The sequence below is a fragment of the Vipera berus genome (assembly GCF_964194415.1).
Source record: "Vipera berus genome assembly, chromosome: 2".
Classification (NCBI taxonomy): Eukaryota; Metazoa; Chordata; class Lepidosauria; order Squamata; family Viperidae; genus Vipera; species Vipera berus.
The window spans coordinates 245,963,277-245,985,362 of NC_138203.1; the positions used below are offsets into that span (position 1 = coordinate 245,963,277).

Sequence of the window (22,086 nt, forward strand, 5' to 3'; positions counted from 1 at the left end):
CCACAGCTTCTCAGTTCCAATTGTTTCCTTGAAATGTTTGTCAAAGGGAGAAAATGGCACTTAAATGCCTAACATTCACTGAACATTGGTTGGAAATTAGGTGCTCAAGGGTGATTCTTGCCTTTTGAAAAGTATGACTTGAATTACATTGTTTTAATGATATGGAAAGCTCAAGGTGATCTTGTGACATTCACTCAGCATGACAAGAAGTCTGCAGTGGGACAGATGAAACCTTAAGACTACATGGTTTCTGCTGTTTTTCTTTTTCAGTAGCAATGTTGAAAACAAATCCTTGCAAGTTAATCCCCAACGTCAGAGCATCAACATTGGAAGATTGTTTGTACCTGAGGGAGAAGAAGTTCACCATCCTTCAGCCAGCTATAAGAAGGCTTCGGTCTGCCATTTGCCTTACATTCCCAGTAGATACTTTCTTCTATAGCCACCTGAACATCACTTATTTTCTGAATCCAGTTGGGAGGAGCTGTAAGGAATATAGGGATATTTATCTGAGTAACATTCATTTACTCACTGCCAGGATCGTACAAATCGTACAAATAAATCTATTCCAATGCTTTTCTTTTTTAAAAAATAGAAATGTGGGCGATTGCTATTTTTATGTTTCCATGAAAGCAGATTTTATATATATTTAGCGTTGATACCTAGTAACTGGCTGGACAAGTCTGTGCAGTATTATTATTATTATTATTATTATTATTATTATTATTATTATTATTATTTTATTATTATTATTATTATTATTATTATTGTTGTTGTTGTTGTTGTTGTTGTTGTTATTGGCAAGATTTTAAAACTGGTTTGCCATTGGCCTCTTCCTAGGGCTAAGAGAGAATGACTGGCCCAGGTTAGATTAGAACTCACTCTCTCTTGGTTTCTAACCCGGAACCTTAAACACTGTCCCAAACTAGCTTTCATGGGTATACCTATATGGGTATACCTATAATATAACCTATAATGATATTTCTAATAATGCTAACCCTAACCCTAACCCTGAAATACTTAAGCAAAAAAAAGCAAATCTGGTAAAATAATAAACATTTATCTTGCTCTCCGGCCCAGGCTGAGAATTTTTTAACTGGGTTTTTTATTTTAAGGGATAATTTAATCTTTTTAAATTGTTTTTTAACTTTTGTATTTTGCATTGTTGATTTTAAATACCCTGTAAACCACCCTGAGTCCTTCGGGAAAGGGCGGTATATAAATCTAATAAAATAAAATAAAATAAATAAATAAATATTAATGTTATCTATATATGTCAATTATTTCTATAGATAATTTGTTTTTTTTTGTTATGCATATGATTTGCAAGATAGAGTGCACAAAAGTATGAAATATTTCACTATCTGAGGGGGAATAAAGTTCCCCCTGAAATCTATCTCGCACCTTATCATATACATGGATCAAATCCTGTAGAATATGAAGACTGATTTGTGAAGCTACAAAATATTTAGGTTGTAAGTAACAGAATGTTTGTATTTTGGTGACTTTCAGTTGTTTCAGTCATCATAATTATAATTTGTATAGGCAAACACAAACAATGGAAGAGTAGTATGAATGTGGAAAAAATAATAAAAGCTAATTTAACATTAGAAGAAAAACAGCAGTTTAAATGGACTGGAGGGATAAACAATTAAATTGGATCGTGCAGATCCCAAAATAGTGATAAGAAATGTGAAAAACATAGCAATCATGGAGTTAAAGTAGATCTTTAAACAAAATCAGAAAATACTTTCTGTGAACCTGAATTTCAAATAAATGGACAAAACCAAGCTGCTTTAAAATCAACAAACATTTTTCCCTCTGTGGATTTTACATGGTTACTCTTGTGGACCATGTTACAATTTATATTATATGCAATATCTAACTATTTGCAGTTAAATAATATCGTAAAGTAACTTTCAGAAAGATGTATCGCAAATTAAAGGATTATCAGTACCTTGATTTCAAGTAACAAACACAAATCCCAATGAATAATATGGGGGTATTTTAAACTGCTAGACAATTAAATATTTTATGGAATGGGAAATAATTTAAGTTCCATATAAATATTTGTAATCCATAACAAAAATACAAGAATATATTATACACCAGCAGAGGTCTCCAGGAAACTGGATATTTTGTATTATTCCATCTGTATTTAGCCAGATAAAAGAATGTCAAATTTGTCAACTTAAATTTTATCAACATGAAGCTATAATTTTAAACCCATCTCTCTTTTCAACATTTGTTGAAATTTTTGAATAACAATAATTCTCAAAACAACAAAAATACATTTTAATAGTTCTGTTTGTGGTTACTCTTAACAATACTGAAAACACTTTTTAGCACATGCTAGACAGCTACTCTGAAACTTAACATTAAGAAAACCAAGATCATGGCATCTGGCCCTCTCAATTCCTGGCAAATAGATGGAGAAGAAATGGAGGTAGTGACAGATTTTATTTTCCTGGGCTCCAAGATCACTGCAGAGGGGGACTGTAGCCAAGAAATTAAAAGACGCTTGCTCCTCGGGAGGAAAGCAATGGCAAATCTGGACAGCACACTAAAAAGCAGAGACATCACCCTGTCAACAAAAGTGTGTATAGTCAAGGCTATGGTCTTCCCAGTTGCAATGTATGGCAGTGAAAGTTGGACCATAAAAAGGGCTGAGCGCCAAAGAATTAAGGCCTTTGAACTGTGGTGCTGGAGAAGACTCCTGCGAGTCCCTTGGACTGCAAGGCGATCAAACCGGTCAGTCCTAGAGGAGATCAACCCTGACTGCTCTTTAGAAGGCCAGATCCTGAAGCTAAAACTCAAATACTTTGGCAACCTAATGAGAAGGAAGGACTCACTGGAGAAGAGCCTAATGGTGGGAAAGATTGAGGGCAATAGAAGAAGGGGACGACAGAGAATGAGGTGGCTGGATGGAGTCACTGAAGCAGTAGGCGTGAGCTTAAATGTACTCCAGAAGATGGTAGAGGACAGGAAGGCCTGGAGGAACGTTGTCCATAGGGTCACAATGGGTCGGACACGACTTCGCAGCTAACAACAAGACAGCTACTAGCAGCAAGGAAAATATATCAAGAAGAAAAGTTTAAGGTCTTTTGTTTGAAATATAAAATATACTAAAAATAAAATATACTAATTTGATCATTATAACTTTTTATTATCATCTTAATTTTGGACTGAATTGTTATTTTGTATCTATGGACTGACTGTCTCACACAATTCGATTTACTTTTTTCTCTTCCTTGGAATTGGCTAGTACTATAGCAATTCTGCTTAAAAATACTTGGGTTTGCTTCTTTCTTCTTGTTTAAGGTAAAGGTAAAGGTTCCCCCGCACATGCGTGCTAGTCATTTCCAACTCTAGGGGCATCATCTCCGTTTCAAAGCCGAAGAGCCAGCGCTTGTTTGAGGACGTCTCCATGGTCATGTGGCTGGCATGACTAGACACCAAAGGCGCACGGAACACTGTTACCTTCCCACCATAGTGGTCCCTATTTTTCTACTTGCAGTTTTACTTGCTTTTGAACTGCTAGGTTGGCAGAAGCTGGGACGAGTAACAGGCGCTCACTGTGTTATGCGGCACTTGGGATTTGACCCACCAAACTGCCGACCATCTGATCGACAAGCTCAGTGTACTAACCCACTAAGCCTTTCTTTTTGTTTACTTGGCTCAATTAAGCCAGGTATTTATTTATTCCATTTTTTAACCTTCTGCAATCAAGAAAACCAAGGGCCATTGGTCTCTCTTGTCTGTTAAAAATAAACAAGATCTACTAACAATATTTCAATGTTAGCCTGCAAGGAGGAAGAAGAGCAATGCTAAACAATAAAATAATACTTTATGTCTTATTGCTGACTGACCACTAACAAGTATTGTATGTTTTATGTGGCGACCTTAATCATGCCTTGACTTTAATCAATATTTTTGTTTCTTCGTTACAAGTATATGAAATTTGGGCAAAGTTATTTGATCAATTGTGTTTAGGCAGCCTAAAAGTAGACCTGTAATTTTTAGGGAAGGGATCTTTTACTATGACAATTTGAAATTACACTACTATCTATTTAGTTTCAGATCTGCCACTAAATTAAATATTAAAAAACCCTTCTGTTCATAGTACTTGATTGCTTCACACTGCCTCAATTTATATACATTGTGCTCCAAGAAAATTTCACCATATCAGTCACACTTCATAATGTTCAATACTTTCATTATGCACACATTCACACCAAAGGAATTTAGAATGAGATATTTTGACTTTTCTGAAGCTCTGGCTAGAGATGCAATCAATTCCTCCCCCCCCCCTTGGAATGCATACAATTACAGCCATTCAAAACAACTCTGATACAGTTTTGAAAGTTCAGGATCAGGTCTTCCAGAATTAGCTCAAATAGTTTCCATAGGTCTCATAAGAGTTCCTACTGTAGTTCTAGATGAGATACAAATCTTTATCACCCAATTTTAAGTTTAGGGAGACTAAAACTACAGTTTGGGTTACTGTAATTTATTTATAACTATAGTATAGAAGATGAAACTTGACCTGCATGAAAGAATTGTGTTATTCCCTTCAACTATTCAAGAAAATGATACTAAAGTGAAGTAAAGTAAAACTTTAGAATATGACAGTAACTTATTTATATTCCAGGGAAAGTTCAGATTTCATAATATGTTTAAGTCTGATGACACCGGAGGAGAAAAACAATTTTTGTGGCACCTTTGTGAGTAGCAGTGCTAGGCCTAAAATTAATCCAGAGCTGGAGGCATAAAATTGGCACCCTAGCCATATGGCTGAAAATGAGCAATTTTATGGAACAATTTCCATGGAGAAAGAAATGATGAAGGCATTCAAAGCTAAAAAAAATGCTGTAATGATGGATGCCTTTGATCAATGTCATGAAGTCTCAAAAAATGAAAAGAGATGGCATTCCTAGATATTGTCAATGATGGTAACTAAAAGACTGGCTATGAAACTAATGAGAACAATGAACCTGGAGGGGGTTGGTGTAAGTTGTCAGCATTGCTATTCCAACTGGGACAAAATTATTCGTCCAAACTAATTGTGCATTAAATGTTATTCTTTCAGGTCTATATTAACTTGACACCCCACCCCACCCCTTTTTGGCAAGATTTTGCATTTTGCGAAGTGATAGTTCCTTTTTGGCATTTATAAACATTGAAATGAAGACTTCTGAATTAAGAATAGGAGGAAAAGAAAGCTAGAATGGTGGAGGGGTTTTTTGCACCAGTTTGCCTGAATCTTTAATCTGATCAATGCAAAACAGAATAAAAATGTTACTTTCTGTGATTGGGAAAGTATACATCTATTGACACAGCCTACAACTGCATCTACTTTTTTTTGCAACTGCAGCATTTCTAAGTTAGTTAGTGGAGCAGTGGGCTAATGCCTCCTTAAGTAACACCAGCTGCCTGCAATTAGTGCAGGTTCGCATCCCACCAGGCTCAAGGTTGACTCAGCCTTCCATCCTTCCGAGGTAGGTAAAATGAGGACCCAGATTGTTGGGGGCAATTAAGCTGACTTTGTAATAATGCCGCTTGGGGTGTGTGTGAAAGCCCTAATAAGCAGGCATATACATAGAATGAAGGCTACTGCTAAGCTTGTAAGCCGCCCTGAGTCTTCGGAGAAGGGCGGGATATAAATGGAATTAAAATAAAATAAATAAATAAATAAATAAATTAAGGTTGAAATCAATTCCAATTTGATGATTCTTCAAACTGTTAACATGCCAGATATTCCCCATCCTATACTTTTGAGTTCCCACCATCACTTTGTGATTATTAATGAAAAGTTGAAGCGTATTGGATCCAGAAATGATCCTATAGTATCACTTTTAGTATCTCACTCTGATTTTATAAGGATTTGTTTCTGAGTACTCTTTGGTTTGGTTTTCAAGCTACCTATGAATGTTCCTAACATGTTTTCAAGCTACCTTTGGAAGTTATCAACCTATTATTTAAGTCGCTTGTTAATCTGACAGATATACATCCTGATAAGTCAGTATTCCCTGATTATGATTCTATCAAGCTGAAGCTGTAGTTCTGCTCCTAAAGCCTTTTGTTGCTTTTCAATGGGAATTTCACTTGAAAACAAGTATGTATCATTTTTTTTAAAAAAACAATCCAAGTCTTCTTTCTTTTTCTCTTACTCTAACCTGTGTTGTTCAGATACTTACCTGACTTACTCTTTCTCCATAGTGGAAGGAGACACTTAGCTATAGATATGCTTTAAGCAACATGAGCTTTCCTACACATATTTCCAAAATAAAGCATGGCCATTTTTCACACAAGCACCAACCTCAAGAATCCTTTTTTGTTGTTGTTGTTGTTGTTGTTTTTTAAAATATTCCTGAGTTTTTTCTTCCATTCATTATTTCTTCTGTATAAAGCTATTGGCTATCCAACAGTTTTGGCAACTTTTCTTTCAAATTAGAGATAAAACAGGTATGCTAAACTTTAATAGGCTAAATAAATATATAGTTCTTTCTGTTTGGAAAGGACCGAAAGAAATAGCATTAGATCATGGAATACCTTCTATTGCCATGTTTAGCTGGGAGGGATAAAACATGTCTGGCTTTAAGGCATAAGACAATTGCCTGTTCTTACCCTTAACTTACTTTCATAACACAAACATTTGTGTATTAGTGTCACAAGGATCTTATAACATCCTGGACTGCAGAGATGAGTTGTACCATAACTTTCAGATAGATATAGAGCTCATTATTAGATTTCACCATAACAAGTACTTGGTTAATAGAAATTGGCATACGGGGGACATCTCGATCTTTACATGAAGAGCTGGTACCAATGAAAGATCACTCAGAAACAAAGACTTGATGAAAGCAATAAAAGAAACAAGCAGTCCTAATTTTGTTTAAAGGCAGAACTGACAAGATTATTCAAAACAGCATGTTTTCTAACAGATAATGAAAAAAACAAACTTGAATGAATTGCTTTACAATAGCAGTTTGTTTTTTAACTAGGCCAATCTCTGTCTCATGACATACATTTTTACTTCTTCCACACTTCATAGCCTCAATCAATAAGCCTGTCTCAGAGGTTTTTATTTTATGTAAAATTACACTTGCTGAGCAAACCTATTTACAATATAAAATGTGAAGAGAAATATCAACATTGACATTGCAACAAAGCATTTACTGCATTTTGGCCTCTGCTATAATGAAAATCAGGTAAATAAATAATCTGGATACCATAAAATGTTAGTTGGCCCCTGGCCACATTCTTTCCTCTCACATTTTCAGCTAGGCATTCATACATGCCAGCATCTTCCTGCTGAAAGTTGGGAATTTCGAGAATGCTGCTTGATTTGTGTCTCCGAGCTTTTTTGGGGATTTGCTTTCCATCTGTTCTTCTCCAGCTGATTGTAGGAACTGGGCTATTTATGAACAATAAAGGAAAAAAATATAATGGTAAAGGCTATATAAGTTTAAATGACAGATGTATTATTTAGTAATAATTTCTAGACAAAACAATTCCATTATATGATAATCAAAACTTAGGTCAGCTCTTCCCAATGTCTAATTAAATTGAGTGGAAATTTTGGAAATACCAAAACATCTTGAAGGTGCCAAGCTAGGAAAATCTGACCTGCATCTTCAATTAATCATAGTTATACCAAGGCTGTTATTGGTTATACTTATTATCATGCAATGATGGTGACTTTTGTCATATATCTTAATGTGGGTTTTTGCCTACGATCATGTAGCTCAAAATATTTAGTGGAGAACATACTGAGAAAGGCATGTCCGATGGGCATACCCTGTGGGCCTGTACACTTCTGACATTTATGCTAGAGGGTTCTGTCCACTACATACACAATTCTGCATTGATTTTATTCTTTCTGGGAACATATACCATTAATTAAATCTTTCTATAAGCACAGTTTTCCAATAAACAGAAATATGATATATTTAGACAGAAAGATATCTATTGTCTTTTTCAAACAGAAGTATTTTCCCCAAAACCAATCCCTAATCCATCATTCGATTTATTTGCTACCCTTAACCTATAAAACACGGAACAGCTTCTCCAAAAAGAAACTAATGGCAGACTATGGAATAAAAATGCAACCTTGCTAAGAGAAAAATTTGAAATGTAATAATAAGTGTGGGATATGAAGGAACACTTATGAAGGAACAAACACCAGCTGCCTGCAATTAGTGCAGGTTCGCGTCCCACCAGGCTCAAGGTTGACTCAGCCTTCCATCCTTCCGAGGTAGGTAAAATGAGGACCCAGATTGTTGGGGGCAATAAGCCGACTTTGTAATAATGCCGCTTGCGGGGGGTGTGTGAAAGCCCTAATAAGCAGGCATATACATAGAATGAAGGCTACTGCTAAGCTTGTAAGCCGCCCTGAGTCTTCGGAGAAGGGCGGGATATAAATGGAATTAAAACATAAAAACATAAACATATTTCAGAGTTGGACAAATTGGTGATTAATAGGCCTAAATACCTGTAGAAATATGACATAGGTATCCTTTCCACTGAAAACAAATACCTGTAAGTTTTGCTCCTGTCATGAAATTGGCTATTTTGTATATATTTTGTATACACACACACACACACACACATACTACCTAGAATACTTATAACAAGGCATTAAGTCATCAATGATTAATTTAAATTGTAATAAAGACTTGATTTCACCTAAATTTTCAAATATACTTTAAATTTCATTAAGTATGTAGGACAATATTGTGGAATCAAAATAAACATTGTGTCTTTGACCAGATGATATGTCTAGGAGCTCAGTGACAGACTACAAAAATATCAGTGTCCTCTGTTGTTATTCACAGCAGGTAATAGAGTACACTGAATTTGACTTTTTTATTACAGGTCACAGATCCACCAAGCATATCCATGAAAGAGACACTGAATTAATTTATCGGAACAGGTCACAGTATACCAGGTCTGTATTGTAGACAAATACAACAGCATTATAGTTCCCTTATAATAAATCACTTTCATGCTAATTCCTGACACTGAATTTTCTCATTGCTGTGGAATACTGCAAAATTATTTTTAGCATATAATTCATCAGGTCCTCAAGATTTATTTTCTGCATCCAATTTATATAATATTTTGATTTGGTTTGTGTGGCCTATCTGGAGAAGGATCATACCTCAATAACTTTTGTTATTAGATTAAATGATTGATGGATTAGATGTAATGAAGCAGGTAGATCTTTAATTTGATTCCAGGAAGATGATGCTGTTTGAAGTGACAATTTGTATAGCACTGGAAAATGAGCAATTTGTTGAAAGGGTCCTGGAGCAAACATAAATTGTGTCAAACAGAATTCTCCCAATTTGGTAGACTGTATAACTGTCTGAAAATAATTTCACTACTACTATGTGATAGGCAAAAACTTACTTTCCCAGTGCAAAACACTCCAGCCTCACAGTTGTTCCTTTGGCAGATGGCACCGTTTCTGGGAATTGCACTTCGATTTTTGGCTCATATTCACCCATCACTCCTGTGAATACAAAATAGATGCTACACTGGGCTGATTTCTGCATTTCATATTCTCAAGTATTCCAGAGTTAACTGGGAGTATTTTATGTATCATTACACAACAGTTTTTCTGTTAACTTCAAAGAGGACCTATCAGCCACTCCCTCTCCCAAAATTGGCCTGTAGCTCTTAGCAATCTGCCTAAGAGTAGAATATATACAGTATATATATATTTTCTATGAACAGCAAAGTGCTAATTAAGTATAATCAGTGCCTTTTATAGACCTAATGAAAAACTGTAGGCCATCAGAGATTCAAATAATACTAGGACAAACTGTTTTCGATGGCGTTATATAGGTTTTATTGCCTTTGTAAATCACTTACCATACTTTCAAATAAATAAAATAAATCTAAATACTGGTTTACATAAGAAGTCATGTTTATACTCATTCAACATATAAACTGAACCACTAAGGTTTAATGTGTTTTCCTGGAGAATAAACTCATGAGCATTACATTATAACTTTTTTAGAGGGTATCCTTTGTATTTATTTTTGTCCACCTACAGGAATGAATGCAAGATTAAGGTATAATAGGAAAACTGCAATTGTAAGGCACTGAATATGGGATTAAGATTCAAAAGTATCATTTTTCCAAAATACAGTTTGCAGACAGCTGGAATCCCTGCATCTTTGATTCTGAGCCATTATGACTGCTATGGAGGATGCTCCCCTGTTGCCTGGCTTATGCTCTAAAAGTGATCTGTTGATGTTTTATCCATGGAAGCAAATAACAGCAGCTGCCTCCTGCATGGAATGTTAACCCTAGAACTCTGCAGAATGCAAAGCTACTTCTGCTGCAGGGGGGGGGGGGACCAGTAATACAGCTAAAAAAAGGCTGAATATGAATAAAGAAAAATAATCACTTTAAGCGGAGCATTTTTTTCTATCCTAAGTTTGTTGAAAATTGGTGTGCCACACAGAGTCACAGAAAGTAATCTGAAGAGATGACTTCCGGTGGCTGCGCGGCGCCAGAGACAGCCTTCCCGGGCTGCCCGCGGCTCAGCTGAGTAATTTTCACCCGAAACAGCGCCGATCAGCTGTTCGGGTGAATTTGAAGCCCCCTCCTCGGGAGAAGAGGAGGGGGTGAGGCCCCAGGTAGGGGTCGAGTTCTCTGGGGCCGCCTGAGCTTGTAGCCTGGGCGGCTGAAGGATTGAACTCCCCCGTAGCCTGGGTTGCTCCCAGCTGGTCAGCGTCTCTGCTCCGGATTTCTTGGAGCAGAGCCAGGCGTTTGCGACCACCCCTGCCTGAAGGAAGGACTATGGAATAAAAGGAGCAGGCAGAGCGGTACAAGAGGAAAAGGTGAAGAGGATTATTATATTTTACTCTCGAGCTTGATGGACTTTTTAAACTTAAAGTGAAAGTGCGTCACAAGTGAAAGTAAAAGATGGCGGCTAAACCTCCCCCAAAAACTCTTCGGAGTGGTGGAACTTCTCCGGTGCAACAATCATCATTGCAGGTGTTGCGTCCTCCTGATGTATTGACACCGAAGGATTTACAAGATGCTCTTGAAAAACATGCCCAGGTAATTCTGGAATCAATGGGTGATAAATTTGCACGGATGGAGGAGAAATTGGAGAAATTGGAGGAGAGAATGGAAGAGAGGATGGAACAGAAGTTCAGTGTGATGAAGGTAGACATTTTGTCTTCAGTGCATAAAGTGGCTGAATGTGTGGAAGATCTGGATGAAAAAGTGGAAGATTTGACTCAAAAGAATGCCATATTAGAAGCAAAAGTATTGGAGAATGAAGATTTAAGAGACAAAATGGACAGAGAATTGAGTCTTGCCCAATATTACCAGATGCAGTTTGCTGTTAGAATCAGAGGCTTAAAAGAGAATATTAAGGAAGATCTAAAGCAGCTGATTTCTGAGGCTCTGGAAGTGGTATTGAATCAGCCAGCATCTGAAATAAAGGGAGGCATGGATAAAGTGTTTCGTGTGAATTCATGGATTGCTAGACAGAGAAAGCTGCCTAGAGATGTGGTGGTCTATTTTGCAAAGAGGGAAATTAGAGATGAAGTTATACAAGCTGCCTATGATGCTAAAGTTGTGATTGCTGATCAAGAAGTTTTGGTTCTAAAAGAAATTCCTCCAAAGATTTTAAGGAGATGGAAGGATTTTACATTTCTTGTGCAAGAGCTCAAGCAACGAGATATAAGGTTCAGATGGGAGATCCCAGTCGGGTTGATGGTGATGCATGAAGGTAAAAGGTACCGTCTGGTTACTGTGATGCAGGCGCGTGATTTTTACAATAATGTTTTAAAAGCAACCTCATTATCACTTCTGGAAGCTGCAAAGAGATCTGGAGAAGGAGAACATCAAGAGGCTGAAGATGGACAGACAGAGGAGAACGGTGCTGGAGGAGATCAAGCTACAACTTTTTTGGATGATCCTAGAGAGCAGAGGGTGACGCGTGCTGCTTTAAAACGATCAAAAAAAATAAAAGAACAAGATCAGCAGAAGTCTATGGAACTTCCACAACGTACTTACAGCCAAGCAGTGGGAGGAGCACGGCCTAAAAAAGATAGTCCTATCAAAGCAGTGCTTCAAGAGCTTTGGGATGATATGCATGACAACTAAATTTTTAACTTGGAACGTTAATGGACTAAATTCACCACAGAAGAGGAAGAAAGTTTTTCAATATTTAAAACAATTCAAGATAGATGTTATATGTTTGCAAGAAACGCATATTAGGGTTGTGGATCAAAAGTATTTATCGAACTCAAGGTTGGGTACGCAATTTGTTGCTTCTGCAATGAATAAGAAAAATGGAGTGGTTGTTTATGTTAAAAGTGCTTTAACAGCAGACTTAATTGAAGCAGATAAGCATGGAAGATACGTTATGATAGAGCTGCTGCTAGAAGGTAAAAAGACGCTTTTAGTTGGATTATATGCTCCTAATCAACAACAAGCTGACTTTTTTAGTTTACTTCATACAAAGCTTACCCAGTTGGATTATAAATCTTTTATTTTTATGGGGGACTGGAATGGTGTTTTGGATGTACAGATGGACAAGGCTGGGGCTTTTAAGCGCGTCCCAAGTCATGCTAGACTGCCTAAATCCTTTTTTGAAATGAAGGATGACTTGGAACTGCGAGATATTTGGCGCGAGAGACATTTGCAGGAAAAGGATTATACTTTTTTTTCTGACAGACATCAATCTTTTTCTAGGATCGATTTTATTTTGTTGACTAATGATTTCTTTTTAAGGACTAAGAAGGTGAAGATTTGTGCAAGAATTATTTCTGATCACAGCCCAGTCTGGCTAGAGATTGGTAAGGAGAATAGAGATAGGCGCTCGTGGCGCGTAAATGAGAATTTGTTTAGAAATCAGAGAAATGTGGAAGAATGCAAACAGTGGATGAAGGATTTTTTTGAAATGAATATGAATAAGGGTACCTCTATGGACATGGTTTGGGATGCTAGTAAGGCCTATATGAGAGGGGTGTTGATATATATGAATAATAAACATAGACGTGCTGTGGAAGCTAGGAGGAAAGAACTGGAGAATGAAATAAAGGAAAAAGAAAAGGCTTTGATTTTGAATTCAGAGGATGTGAAGATTAAGGAGGCTATTAAACTGTTAAGAGGACAATTTGATAAATTAATGGCTGACCAAGTGGCAACCAATTTGCGGTTTGCCAGGCATAATACCTTTTGCAACGCCAACAAACCAGGTAGATGGTTAGCTTATAGATTGAGGAAAAAGCAAAGGGCTTCTAATATAGACAAAATTGAGCATAAAGGAAGGGTTGTGTTTCAACAGGACCTTATCAAGGATGCTTTTGTGGATTTTTATTCTAAATTATATGCTAAGGAGAAGATTAATGAAAAAGACATTGATATATATTTGGAGAATGCTAGCATCCCGGTTCTTACGCAAGTACAAAAAGAGGGGATTAATCAATTACAGAAGAAGAAATTTTTACAGCAATTAAGGAATTGAAGATGGATAAAGCACCAGGTACGGATGGTTTGTCTGCGGCTTATTATAAAAATTTACAATTAGAGATGATGAAACTGTTAAAGGAACTGTTCCAGACAATCCAGAGGGGGGGAAAGGTGCCACCGTCTTGGAGAACAGCTTTTATTTCCTTGATTCCGAAGGAAGACCAAGATGCTACTCAAGTTAAAAATTATAGACCGATATCGCTTTTAAATACAGATTACAAGATTTTTGCTAAGGTGTTGGCTAATAGATTGATGAGGGTTCTGCAACAGGTGATTCATGGGGACCAAACGGGGTTTATTAGTGGTAGGCAAATGAAAAATAATGTGAGGCATATAGTTGATGTGTTAGAGTTTTTGGAAAGGAACAACCAGATCCCTGCGGCGCTAATCTTTCTAGATGCTGAAAAAGCTTTTGATCAATTGAATTGGCAATTTTTGATGAAAGTTTTAGACAAAATGGATTTTGGGGAAAAAATTTTACAACCGATTAGGGCACTATATCAAAAACAAACTGCCCGAATTATAGTTAATAATAGTTTGACAGAAGTATGTAATATTGAGAAAGGCACAAGGCAAGGGTGTCCGTTATCGCCCTTGTTATTTGTGTTAACATTAGAGATATTATTGGTTAAAATACGGAATTCGGAAAAAATTAAGGGTATACAAATTAGAGATCAGGATTATAGATTGAGAGCATTCGCAGATGATCTGGTTGTTACAGTGACCCAGCCAGAGAACTCTGTTGTGGACCTGATGGAGATAATAACACAATACGGGAAGGTTTCTGGATTTAAAGTTAATATACAGAAAACCAAAATTCTGGCCAAAAATATGACAGTTTCGCAAAAGGCTCTCTTAGAAGGATTAACTGGATTTGAGATTGTTAAAAGGGTTAAATATTTGGGGGTGCTTTTGTCGCCCTCTAATACAAAGTTATATAAAAATAATTATGAAAAACTATGGGGGAATATTCAAAAAGAATTGGAGAGTTGGGAAAAATTGCAATTGTCCTTGTTGGGACGGATCGCAGCAGTGAAAATGAACGTCCTGCCTAAATTTCTATTTTTATTTCAAATGATACCGATTCTTAAGAAAGATTCTAATTTGGAGGAATGGCAGCGAGGTATCAATAAATTTGTTTGGGCAGGGAAAAGGCCACGAGTTAAACTTAAGATTATGCAGGATACTCGTGAGAGAGGTGGTCTTAAAATGCCTAATCTTAAACTATACTATGAAGCTGCTGCATTAGTAGGAATAAGTGATTGGATTAATTTGACACAAGAGAGATTATTAAATCTTGAGGGCCACGATTTGTTGTTTGGCTGGCATGCATATTTGTTGTATGACAAGAAGGTAGACAATGTGTTTAGAGTGCATATTCTAAGACAGGCATTGCTGAGAGTTTGGAAGAAGTACAGACATAAGCTAGACTGCAAGATACTATTGTGGGCAATTCCAAAACACGCAATAGAAAATATACATGCTGGTTTCAAACATGATGTGACTACGTACAAGGAGATTCTAAACTTGGAAAGAAATGTCTGGTGTTTGAAACCATATAGTCTCTTGCGAGATGAGAAGATTGTTCAGAATTGGTTTCAATATACTCAGCTACGGGCCAGGTGGAAAGAAGATCAGAAAAATGGTTTTACAATGACTGATGAAAATCTGATAAAGCAAACCAGAAATCAGGGTCCAGCACATATTAAACGGATATATCTTGCATTGATAGAGATTGACTCAGAAACAGAACTTGTTAAGGATTGTATGATAAAATGGGCCCAAAATATTCAAGAAGTTATTACAATGGACACGTGGGAAAAGATTTGGGTGAGGAATGTAAAATTTACACAAGCTCAAAATCTAAGAGAGAACTTTTATAAAATGTTTTATAGATGGCATTTAGATCCTAAAAAGCTTGCAAGCATGTATCCGAATTATCAACCAAAATGTTGGAGGTGTGGTGATGAAGATGCAACATATTTTCATGTATGGTGGACTTGTAAAAAGGTTAAGACCTTCTGGATAAAAATTTGGTGGAATATGCAGAAGATTTTCAAGCAAAGGATAAAGTTTTGTCCGCAACTCTTCTTGTTGGGAATAATTACAGATACTACGGTTGTGGACACTAAGCTGATGTTGAATTTAATCACGGCAGCAAGACTTTTAATAGGTCAGTATTGGAAGAAAGAGGAACTGCCGACTATAGAAGAATGGACTTTAAAGGTTTCTGACCTGGCAGAGATGGCAAAGATCTCGGCTTACTTGAAAGATCACTCGCAAGAACATTATATTATGGAATGGAGAAAATGGGTTGAGTACATCCAGAACAAATATAGGGTTAAGAAGTTTCATGTAGCATTTGAATAAGTCTTCCTTCGCTTTTTCTTTCTTTATTTCCTTTTTTCCTTTCTTTTTTCTTTTCTATATATATTTAATATCATTAAGATTTGTATTATCCTGTATAAGCTAGAGAGTGATGGATTTTAGAGTTTATGGTTGTTAGTATATGGTTGTTTATGATTGTTTTTCTTTTCTATACCTTGTATTTAGCTCTGGGAAGTCGGGGGGGGAGGGGGGAGGGGTAGGGAGGGAGGGAGAGGGGAGGGGGGACTGTTAAAGAAAAACTGTATGTTAAAACTTTTCAATAAAAAAAAAGAAAGTAATCTGAAGAGTGAGAAAGTATAAAATAAATGTCAAGTAAAGATCATATGAAGTGCAAATCTATCGATATTTAGTGCTATTTTTATTGCAATAAACTTTATTGCCTATTATTTATTTACTTGTTTGTTTGTTTGTTTATGGAATGTGTATTTATTAGAAATTAATTCACCTAGGTAAAAGGTAAAGGTAAAGGTTCCCCTGCACATGCGTGCTAGTAGTTTCCAACTCTAGGGGCTGGTGCTCATCTCCGTTTCAAAGCCGAAGAGCCAGCGCTTGTCCAAGGACGTCTCCGTGGTCATGTGGCCAGCATGACTAGACGCCAAAGGCGCACGGAGTGCTGTTACCTTCCCACCGTAGTGGTCCCTGTTTTTCTACTTGCATTTTTACGTGCTTTCGAACTGCTAGGTTGACAGAAGCTGGGACGAGTAACAGGCGCTCACTCTGTTATGCAGCACTTGGGATTCGACCCGCCAAACTGCTGACCTTCAGATCGACAAGCTCAGCATCCTAACCCACTGAGCCACTGCGTCCCTCTTAATTCACCTAACTGTTACTCAAATAGGTGTACATCAAGTGAATGATAACATAGAATTACACCAAGTTTGCCATAAGCTATAACTTCCACTAACGTATTCAAAAATGATTGTGTTGATATTTTCTAGCTTGGGGAGAGTCATATTATTATTTATTAAACAATCAAATGTATATAGCCACCCATCTCTCCATAGTGGATAAAGCAGAAAATATAAAACAGCAAACGCAAATATAAAAACTATAATAATAAACATTCTAAAAACCCAAAATACCAAACCCTAAGTGAAGAAAAAATATATAAAAAGGCATCCTTAACAATAGATCCATCTAGATCAGGGGTGTCAAACTCGCAACATCACGTGACGTGTCACTACATATCATGACTTTTTCGCCATTGCCAGCAATGGGGTGGGCGCAGTTTCACTATGATGCATCTGGCCCGCAGGCCGGCAGTTTGACACCCCTGATCTAGATAAATCTCTGGTTATGTGGAAGCCTCAGGACTGATCACAAATCCATGTTTGAGAAGCTTTCAGAATTTAACCAGTTTCTTCCCCAAAGTTGAAGGATCTGGTTTGGGAATCAATAAATATTAGGCAAGCCAAATGTTACCATTTATGATTAAAGTGTACACATAAAACTGCTTAATGTAAATGTGAAAAAAAATACTGGATATAACCATACAGAAGCTGGCTCAGTGAATGTTCCCTGTTCATAGTTCTTTGTAAGCGATGATCTGATGCTTAAAACATTATAGATGTTTCTCTCTCACACAGAGAATCACACTGATCAAATGGCTTTTGAAGAAGAATAAAACAAGGAGTCCTGCTGTTGCTCAGCTGTTTTGAAATGAAATTGTCTTTATGGTGACTGGCCCTCACATGTTTGTCTTTATCTGTTTTATCCACTTTCATGGGTCTCTTATCCTGTCATTATTTAGTGTTTAAGCTACGGATAACAACTTATGATAACAATGCTGATTTCTTGATTATTGCTATAGTGTTTCTGCATAACATTCTAAGACTGTTTCATTTTTCTCTCTCTGTATAACTATACCTTATCTTACACACTTCATACACACTGCCAGTATCTTACTGGCAAAGATACTGTATAGTGCTATAGTCAGACAGATTGCCTTGTTCCTCACTAACTGCTTTTGCTTACCCATGAGTTTGTCAGCACTATGGCAGGGCCTGATTTTGGCTCAGTGTGACTGCTTACTCCAGTTTCTCAAAAGAGCCTGGCAGGTCGTCCTGTTGTTGATCTTCTACTCAATTCTATCCCATCTACGTGTTTATCACATTACATGTTTATCACAGGTAATATTACATGTTTATCATAGCAGTGCCTGCACTTTCTATGTCGCATGAGAAAAGCTCATCTTCCTTCCCCTGTTCTGACCACTTTCTACAGGTGGGCGATCAAGAGCATCCGGTCATACAGCATCACAGTCTGGTTTTGAGGCATCACTGCTACAGACAGGAAAGTGGTGCAGAGAGTGGTGAGGATGGCTGAAAAGATCATTGGCAGTTCCCTCCCTCCCATCCAGGACACAGCACAGAAGCGTTGTTTGAAATGGGCCCGTAAGATTATCTGGGACACTGCTCATCCTCTTCACAACCTGTTTTCCTTGTTACCTTCTGGGAGGAGGCTTTGTGGTATCCGTAGCAGAACATCCAGATTCAGCCATAGTTTCTTTCCATACAGCATTAACCTTGTGAACTCTCAAGCTTCCTCCCTCCATTATATATTCAAGATGGACAGTATTTAATATTTTATTGTTATGTTTATATAGGGGGTGTGGGTCTATACATATGTTGTATATAGTATGTTTTCAGTGTGTGTCATGTAAATTTCATTTTTGATGTGTGCCGTTGTGCCCACAGTAAAAAATGACAATAAAGATTATCTTATCTTATCTTTTGTGCAGCCTTGAGACCTTGTTTTAATTCATCCTATTAACTTGTCATTGTTTCGTTTCAATATCTTCTCATCTTTGGCTGGGCTTACTTCAGCCATATCAACAGGTTGTATAATGGCTGCACATAGTTTAATGCCATAGATGGCATTAGCTGCCATAATATACAAAAGATGTAGCTGAAGCTATCTACATTCACACCACCAGAAAATCCTGATCTGGATGAAACACTGTAGTCACAAAACTACAGTTAAAGTTTTGGTTCTTCCTTCAGCACAAATGGGAAACCAAACAGGCCTGCTATTTGAGGCTGCCCAGGACATCAAAAAAAGAGACTTTGCCAACAAGTTGTTCTCTGCAGTGAAAAGTAATGAAACTACTTCAATTGAGGGGAATGGATGATCACTTGTAAACTATTTTTAAAGCTATGGCTCCCCCGTGCCACTGTTACTCTTTCTCTGCACTCTGATTACTCCCAGCACTTACAGGCTAATTGAGGACTGGCTGAAAGTATACTTAGAATAGATTGTGGAAGACAAGCCTAAATTTGAAGACAATTCTTACTATGGAAAGACCGGAGCAAAGGCTATTTTCTGTCAAATGCTATGCCACACAGACTGCCTTTTATCTAGCACTTGGACAATTAGATAAACACCATCTCAGCAGCGAAGCCACAAACTGGTCTTATATTGATCCAGGAATTGTCTAAACCATAAGTCTACTTTTCTCATTGCCTGGCCATGTCCAGTTTTGATCCATTTTAGTTCCCCATGGAGAAAATGCTGCCTGATATTGTAAAAGCTTGACCAATGGGTTAAGGAAATTTTTTTTGAATCTGCCATACAATAAAAAGAAACAAGGTGGTCTATGTCCACCTGAAAAATAAGTATTGTTTTTTTTAAAAAGTGCAAAAATCCAGGAGAAGTTATACTTTCTAGGGGCCCCAAGAAGCTGGTTAGGAAGCAGAATTAAAAATGAAATGCAGATATGAAATACTATTTATACATAAATAAATATACTATATTTATATACTATAAATACTATTTATCGACTTGCACAGTCATTGAAGGAGAGAGATGGAAACAGGGACAAGTACTCAAGAGCAGTACAATATTACAATTTTAATAACTTTCTGGCTATCAAGTCATACTTCCATAGAGAAATCTAAGTATCCCAAATACCTACAGTTTTAATGGACACAAAATCCATTTAATTTATATAATTGGGAAGAGGCAGGTTGCATAGTCATAATCATCAACACCAATCTGCCAGAATCCTCTCTCACTTCTGCAGTAGAGCATATGAAGATACCTCAAGTATTCTGAATGGGACAGAACAATCTTCCCCAGAAATAATTTTATAGGACTTGTTTTCTCCTTTTAACCAGGGTTATCAGATCCATATTTAGTGTTAGATTACAAAGTCAATGCTAATCAAGAGAGAAGTTTATTTTTTAAAAAGAGAGGCATTGATAAAAGCTATTATTCATCTAATTGCTGTGTATTATAAAAAAGTATTCAATTATTTGAACTGTTGGAATGGAGGACGGAGATTTAAGACTGAATGTTTTCCCAAAGATAACATGTTTTTGCCAATAATTTTTTTATCTTTTTGTTATTCATCTTGCTTATACGGAGTGTTAAGTACTGTAATAGATCTAGCACCAACATTTTAGATTATATACTTATTTATGTAATCAGGACATAACAAATTGGATGAATTTGCCACTTAATCTACTAATGTAACAACAATATACTCCAATGAAAGTAATTCCTTTTATATATTGAAATATACTGGCCATGAAATTGTCAGGCTTTTTTTTTAAAAAAGGGATCCAGATACAAGTGTCATACTCCTACTACATATTATTTTTATTTGCATTCATTTCCTTTAATTTACTTTTTTGCATCCTGAAAGAGTGGTCCTTTATATTAACTGCCTTAACATATGAATATTGATGAATGAATTGCATTTAAACAGTTGAATTATAGGAAATGTAGAACAGGAAATCGAAGACTATAAATAGCAGGGCTATTTCATGATGCCTAATTTTAACATACAAATTTACTATATCTTCAAGTATACTAATATTTCAAGCCCCAAATCTTATCACATTTCACTTAATGTTCCTACTAGTGATCATTCAGATTGCTACTATTCAACTCAATGGACCACCACCTGGTTTTTATGGCCCATGAGCTTAGAAAAGGGGTCTAGGTGGGAGTTTGCCAAGTCCAAATTTCAACCAAGCTCTCAGGGTGAGTGAAGGTGGAGGGGCGGAACATTCTGGGTGGTAGCAGCAGCGGATCAATGGCCTCCTTACTAGTGGGCTGGTGCCATCCAATGCCTGCCATGCTTCTTGCCCTGCAGATCTGTCAGCCAGGCCACAAAGGCAGAGAAGGCGTGGCATCTGATCCTTTACAGCAGGGGTCCTCAACCTTGGGAACTTTAAGACTTGTGGACTTCAACTCCCAGAATTCCTCAGCCAGCAAAGTTCCCAAGGTTGAGGACCCCTGCTTTATTTGATCTAGATGTCAGACTAGATTGCTAATTTTCTTGCTATTTTATACCTACAGACGTCCTGTAATATTCAGTTTATTATCTAAGAAAGCATAGCAAGCATAAGCATATTCAAATATTTAAAATGAATGATAATCTGAACTCTTGTTCAGGGCCAAATCATAATAATTACTTTTCATTGTCATTGTATAAAACATAGGTTTTTAGTATTATCCTTTAGAATTTTAGAATATTAATACTATTAATGTTATCCTTTAGAATTTCTTATGAATCTTATTACAGTGTAATAAAAGTCTTACCATCATTTCTCAGGATTAAAGGCGTTGGAGGCCCTTGCACTCTTGTATTGGTTACTGAGTTTGTCACGACACACGTATAATTTCCCACATCAGATTTCTCTACTTTAGCTATGTATAAGTTCCCAGTTTCTTGAGAAACAAAGCGGCGATTATCCTGGTGCACAAAAGTTGGATATTCATTGAAAATCCAGGCATAGATCAATTCTGAAAATAAAGCAATAATAACTATTAATACTACTATAGAATATACTATACTGGAAAGCAGAAGACTAGGTCATCGAAGGTGCAAACATTGATTCTCTCTCTGTAGACATGCACACAGACTTTCCAAACTGTAAAGCTGAGAAAGAGGATTGCATTTGTATTAATTTGAAGCCACTCTGATTTTCAGAGACCAACTCTGCTGTTTAGGCTAACAAGGTAAAAACGTGCTTCTATACAACCCTGGGGGAATCATTCAGCAAAATAAGCATGTGCTTAGAGCAACAATGTAAGGGGGGGCACCCCAGAGGGTTTTCCCCTCCCCAGTTATCATGCTCTTAACTCTTTCACTTCCACGCTCAACTTTAGATGACTTTTTTGAAATTGTCCTAATCTGCTGTGTTAAATTTTAATCCACATTAAAAAAAAAATCTCTGTCATGGTGAG

General features: G+C 36.9%; 1 protein-coding gene across 1 annotated transcript in view; it reads right to left on the reverse strand.

Annotated features, from left to right (window-relative positions):
* The window catches only part of LOC308663538 (contactin-4-like), a 288,569-nt gene that overhangs the window by 110,013 nt on the left and 156,470 nt on the right, over window positions 1-22,086 (reverse strand). Inside the window, exons 5-8 of the mRNA XM_081320031.1 lie at window positions 21,439-21,642; window positions 9,412-9,514; window positions 7,230-7,414; window positions 345-481 (exon numbers count right to left, since the gene is read on the reverse strand). Of these exons, the coding sequence (XP_081176157.1) occupies window positions 345-481; window positions 7,230-7,414; window positions 9,412-9,514; window positions 21,439-21,642 (629 nt within the window). The remainder of the gene's footprint in view (window positions 1-344; window positions 482-7,229; window positions 7,415-9,411; window positions 9,515-21,438; window positions 21,643-22,086) is intronic.